Raw genomic sequence first — 6,403 nt, 5'->3', positions numbered from 1 at the left:
ACCCCAAGCTATGTGGTACTGTGCAGTCTATGGAAGATGTCCAAAAACTACTAGCTGATTTGGACACTGATCGTTTGGGCATCAACATGGAAAATGAGATTTAATGTGGATAAATGTAAAGTTATGCTTCTGGGTAGTAATAATCTATGTGCATTTTATTTGCCCTTACTGACCTCAGTAAATGCCATTTCCACTGTCTACCTGGGACAAGGTCATATAAATATATAAAAAGGGCCTCCTAGGAATCTGAAATAATGATAGTAATTATTTGAAATGATTGTTATAAAGAGTATTACTAAATTATATTTATGTCAATGAATTCTTGATGACTACACCTTGTTTGGGCTGGATTCCATAGTGTTTACATCTAGCTATTCTTCCAGTATAAATAGAGTGAGATGGATATTCGTATCTCAGATTCTACTACTGCTTGCTCAAGGTAGGTGACTTCTACTACTACTACAAGATCATCCATAGTAGTTTTTCTGCAAGGCATTGCTTGTGAAGTTTCTCTTTCTTTGTGCTCCTCTGGACCAACAGATAATCTATTCAGGAAATTCATAAGGACTATACTTCTAGAGGGACTCTTGAGTTTCAGGGATAAGTTGCTAAACTAGGAAGCCTTTATCTGAGCAGACATTCAGCCATTTAAGGGACATGTTATAGGGCCTTCACCTATGCACAGGAGATATATGTTAAATGGCTGGGAGACCCACTGATGATTAGTGTGAACTCCCATGTCCCTGTTCCTCCTCTCCACCACAAGCATGTTCCTTAGTCGTGCAGTCATCACACAGACTGTATGGAGTCTATAAGCAGCAATTCCCTATTTCCCTAAAATCACTTCTCACATATATTTCAGTAATTACTTGCTTGAGCAATATACACTCTGTTAATGGTGAAAATTGGCTGATTCCTACAGCTTGCATTCTTAGATCATTTCGCATAATTGTACAATTTGGATAATGGGTTTAGGATAAAAGATTTCTGTTTTGAGTACGTTCCCCAAAACCAGATCATGTTGTAAATTTTCCTTTGCTTAAGGTGCCCAAACATGGTGTAGCCAGGCTGCTATAACCACCTGGATTACCACTCGCCAGTGGCCTACACCTGTATTTGCAACCTAAACCATGGCAAGTACAGGTGCAGCTGGCAAATGTCAGTTACTGCAACCTGGCCTTATGAGGAACGGGCACCATTCACCCCTAGGGGATTATTATTTTATTACTCTATATGCTATAGAAATAGAAAGACGGCTTGTAAATGCTAATTATCGCAATGACTTTTCAACCAGACTACGGCAATCTGACATGAAGATGAACACATAATTGAGTAACAAGTTATTAAAAAATATAGTGGGAGAAGGTGACGCCAACCACCCACTTTATATGTGATGACAATCTAAATTATTAGCAGTGGATTCGGTTCTGTCAGATGTCCAGGTATATAATCCAAGGTTTACTGCATAAGATCTGTAGTTGCCATGAAGGAAGTATTATATCAACTTCTACCAGCTCTATGGGAAGGCCCAAATCATAATCTTTTGCAAAAGCTATCATTCATATACACAGTCTTATGTATCCTTCATCAGAGTTTCTGATTGCCCTTTCCCATTTTTTAGTTGTGTCCCCAAGTAGTATGGGGATAAAAGAATTCCTGCTTTCTTAAAGTGAAGAATCTGCCATCTCCAAAACACCCCCCAAACTAGAATAAGTGGTGTGTAGTGTAAGTGACGCTGAGTCCAGTTATGTCATTTTTATCTTAATACTCATTTGTATTCCAACACTGGGCTCCCACCAGCAGTAAAATGCATTAAGAGGACTGTTCTGCTCACTCACACAATCCCTCAATGCATTTTATTGTTGGTTTGTCGGAATGCAAGTTAGTATGAAGATCAACATTACATAACTGGACTTAGCGTCACTTACACTATACACTGCTTATTATTTAAAAAAATAAAAATTTGGGGGGGGGTAGAGCTCCCTTTAAACCTAACAATCCCTGCAGCAGAAATGAATCACGGTGCCCACTGAAACCAATGGGATGTTCATGAAATGTATTAAAATAATTCTAAGGACCGAATCCTTGACACGTGCACCGCCTGCACTTCCTAAGTCCCAAGTCCTTTAATCTACTTTAATGACTATTTTTTAATTTCTCAACAGCTTTTATTCTACACAATCCAAACCACAGCCATGGAAGGTAAGGTCCTCAGATTCATAGATGGCTTCTTATCCAAATAAAATTAATCATTTACATAAATAGTGAACCAAAGCAGTATATTTACCTTCTTTTTTTCAATTTCAGCATCAAACCCCTCCAAGAAGGTAAGATAAGATAAGAATTTGTCTTATAAAAAAAACAAGCCTGTTTTATTACATGTTCATGAACTGAAATGTTTGTAATGATTGAGGTTCTTCCAAAAACTTGCCTGTAATTCCCAGACGGTGGGGTACAGTATTAAGATAAGGCTAGTCAGGCCGTGTCAAAATTTGGAAGAATGTATTAGCAATGTCCACTTTCAGGGCAATAAAGTTTCTGAAAGCCTTAAACAAGCACAGTATCATACTCCAGTGCATGGTCTTCCAGATTCTTGACCTCTAATCCTCTCTCCTTCTGGAGTATTTTTATGTAGTAATGGCATTCTCTGAGAAAATGTCTCAGAGAAGGCGATTCTATAGGCCTAATCTTCTAAGGAGTCTCCTAGCCGCCTAAAAAGGGCTGAGTTCGGATCTTTAATCCTGACCTATCCATACAAAAATATCAACTGTACAATGCAGTAAATTAGAACATTAGATTACAGCAAATTATATAATAACAATAAACCGTTTTGCAAGTTTTCGGTTCTGGGTTACTGTATATACACAACATGAAAACTGGCTGAACCACAGATTTTTAGCAGAGCTAGCCAACTATCCCTACAGACATCACTATAAATGAATTCTACCCTTGGACATATCTGTATTTTTAAGAATCTGTACACTCATGATTCCTGTTTAATACTCTTAAATTATTACATGTAGGCATACAATCCGTATATAATATGTAACAATATTTGGCACAATCTCTACATATTTCAAATTGTAGAAATCTAAATTTAAAATACAAATATAACTCATGTATAAGGTCAAGTTCATATAAATAAAGTTACAATCCGACTAGCATTATTTGCTTTTATGTAAAGCGGAAAAGGGGAGAGAGGAGGCAGCGCCTCATGTGTGGTACAGTAGCAAAAAACTTCTAGTAAGATAATGAATTTGCGCTTACCAGAAAATGTTGTGATGAAGTCACAACAGTTTAGAATTACTTGCTGGTAAAATATCCCGACCATAATATTGTCCTGATGAAGAGAGCTATACGCCCTTGAAATGCATAGATATTAATAAAAGTATTTGATATCACAAACCTCGCCTGCGACATCGTGCCCAGCAGCGCCAACAAAAGTGACTCCAGTATCTTCTTTTTATCTTCAATTATCTGCTTTTATATACACTGACCAATAATATAAACGCAACACTTTCGGTTTTGCTCCCATTTTGCATGAGCTGAACTCAGAAAATGTTTCAGATCTTTAAGACCCATTACTCTCAAATATTGTTCACAAATCTGTCTAAATCTGTGTTAGTGAGCACTTCTCCTTTGCCGAGATAATGGTCACTGATGTAGTAGGTGAAAACACCAATAAGACAACAAAAAGAAAGGGAAAAGACACTAGGCCTCACCGCTAGGGAAGGAAAAGGGTCACAACCTATAAAACCCTGCTCCTGGCCCTAACTCCTATCCATATGGGCACCTCTCGATGGTAGAGATGCCCATACACAGGAACCTAGAAAACCCTGTTGACCCTCGGATGCCCTAAAGGTAATGACGGGGCAGAGTCAACCCGTCCCTTTCCAGGTGAAGGAACCAGTGACTCACTCAGGCCTAGTAAACAACCAGGGGGGGGAATACAAAACACAACAAGCGGAACACTTGACTTCTGAGGATGATGGATGAACAGGACTTCAACAAGAACCACACTCCAGCTCTTCCAAAACCAAATGAAGCTATCCAGAGCAAGGAGTGATGGGTAAAGTCAGACTAAATACGGAGAGGTAAAGGTCACATGATCCACACCTGAACAGGAGGTGTGGACATACCAGCAACGCACAGACAAAGTGAAACCAATAGAGGCTATCAGATCACATGTGCAGCCAGTCTTTCAGACCTTCTAACACCTGTCACAGATGTGACAATAATCCATCCCACCTCACAGGTGTGCCTTAGACTGCCCACAATAAAAGGCCACTCCGAAATCTGCACAGTTTTGCCTTACTGGGGAAATGGGGGGGGGGGGGGGGTGTCAGAAAACCAGTCAGTATCTGGTGTGGCCACTATTTGTGTTCCAGTTTCTGCCAATATTCTGCAACTTCGCACAGCTATTGTAGAGGAGTGGACCAACATTCTACAGGTCACAATCAACAACCTGAGCAACTCTATGCGACAGAGATGTGTTGCACTGCGTGAGGCGAATGGTGACCACACCAGATATTGACTGGTTTTCTGACCCCCCTTCTCCAGTAAGGCAAAACTGTGCACATTTCGGAGTGGCCTTTTATTGTGGGAAAGCTGAAATTATTCAATATTGTGCAATATTCATGCTGTCTAATCAGCACCTTGATATGCCACACCTGTGAGGTGGGATGGATTATCTCGGCAAAGGAGAAGTGCTCACTAACACAGATTTAGACAGATTTGTGAACAATATTTGAGAGTAATGGGTCTTTTGTGTATATAGAAAATGTTTCAGATCTATTAAGAATACAAATATCCTCATGACATTATGAAATCAATATGGAAACATTTTTGCTCCTCTTTCCAGAAAAAAGACACTCATCCATAGGCTGTGTCTGATATGGCAGCTCAACCTCATTCAAGTAAATAGGTCCAAGTTTCGGTACCAGATACAGCCCATAGACCAAGCTAGCATGTTGTGATAAAAGCAGACAGCTTTTATAATTCTGAACTCCTTTGAATATGTGCAAAATATACAAATATACGGATACTTAAAATACACAGTTTGTATGTATGGTTATTGTGTGAGTCTGGATTTATCAGAGATCACATAATATTCAGAGTAATGTATGCATGTTTAACCTCTAATTTGATTTTGATATTATCTTCCCAGCCTTCTGGCAGCCAACAGAGCTCGGTAAGTGTAACTTGTTAAACCGGTATTGCAGGTTATAAACTATTAGTATGAACTGAAGCCATGTTCTGTTTGACTTGTAGATCTGTACTTTATTATATTCTTCAACACACTGGAGAGGAAAAATCTTCATGAACAGTTGCCTTTGAGTGTAAAATGTATGTCTTTTTTTTTATAGCCCTCAACTGCAGTAAGCCAAGGAAGCAGCCAAACCCCAACCAGTGGTCAACAGAGCCAGGGAAGTGGACAAGACAGTGGAAACCAAGGGCAAACTGGCAGCAGCCGCCAGTATGGCAGCGGAAAACAACAAGATCAAAGCGGTGGCCAGCAGGGCAGTGGAAATCAACAAGGACAGGATCAGAGCGGTGGTCAGCAGGGTAGTGGATCTCAACAAGGACAGGATCAGAGTGGTGGTCAGCAGGGCGGTGGAAACCAACAAGGACAGGATCAGAGCAGTGGTCAGCAGGGTAGTGGAAACCAACAAGCACAGGATCAGAGCAGTGGTCAGCAGGGTAGTGGAAACCGACAAGGACAGGGTCAGAGCAGTGGCCAGCAGGGTAGTGGAAACCGACAAGGACAGGGTCAGAGCAGTGGTCAGCAGGGTAGTGGATACCAACAAGGACAGGGTCAGAGCAGTGGCCAGCAGACTGGGGGAAGTCAGGGCAGTGGGCAACAAAGTTGTGGAACCCAGCAAGGAGGACAGAGTCAAGGACAGGGACAGGATTCTTCTTATAAACTTAGACAAGGAAGAGATAAGCAATAGACCTGTGGTTTACACTCCAATAGCTATATATACCTCATGATAATTACTGTCTCTTCATCCTTACCAAATTATTCTATAGCCAAAGCATATAAATAAAATTCTGTTGTGATTACAGCAATTTAACGTCTCCTCTTGTCATTTAAGTCTACCAATATGAAGAGGGCTCATTACCTACTAAATAAATCACAGGTGTAAGAAATTATTATATATATATATATATATATATATATATATAATATTTTTTATATATATATATATATATATATATATATATATATATTATATTTTATATATAATATCTGATTCCAAGGTTGGATGCAATAAATGAGACACAATAGTGTGAAAAATTGATATTACAGTTATTATAGATAAGTATCTATGGAGTTACAGTGGAACAAAAAGAAATAAATATTACATATACAGAGATTTATGCACACAATAATTACTGTTAC

The 6,403-nt window shown here is 39.4% G+C and overlaps 1 protein-coding gene across 1 annotated transcript; it reads left to right on the top strand.

Moving 5' to 3' along the window:
* The first annotated feature begins 405 nt into the window (after nt 1–405).
* Nucleotides 406–5,975, top strand: LOC120983005 (hornerin-like). Its single transcript, XM_040413120.1, has 6 exons — nt 406–439; nt 2,166–2,202; nt 2,308–2,327; nt 5,168–5,191; nt 5,367–5,691; nt 5,827–5,975. The coding sequence occupies exons 2-6, from the start codon at nt 2,196–2,198 to the stop codon at nt 5,949–5,951; spliced, it is 501 nt and encodes a 166-aa protein (XP_040269054.1). The 5' UTR covers nt 406–439; nt 2,166–2,195; the 3' UTR covers nt 5,952–5,975.
* Nucleotides 5,976–6,403: the final 428 nt, after the last annotated feature.

The sequence above is a fragment of the Bufo bufo genome, assembly GCF_905171765.1.
Source record: "Bufo bufo chromosome 11 unlocalized genomic scaffold, aBufBuf1.1 SUPER_11_unloc_2, whole genome shotgun sequence".
In the NCBI taxonomy this organism is placed as follows: domain Eukaryota; kingdom Metazoa; phylum Chordata; class Amphibia; order Anura; family Bufonidae; genus Bufo; species Bufo bufo.
The sequence above is the reverse complement of the archived record's forward strand: the minus strand, read 5'-3'. Positions and strand labels throughout refer to the sequence as shown.

Coding starts and splice junctions, on each gene's coding strand:
- LOC120983005 (XM_040413120.1), top strand. Junction 2,328..5,167: donor CATCAAACCCCTCCAAGAAG/GTAAGATAAGAT, acceptor TTATCTTCCCAG/CCTTCTGGCAGCCAACAGAG. Junction 5,192..5,366: donor CTGGCAGCCAACAGAGCTCG/GTAAGTGTAACT, acceptor TTTTTTTTATAG/CCCTCAACTGCAGTAAGCCA.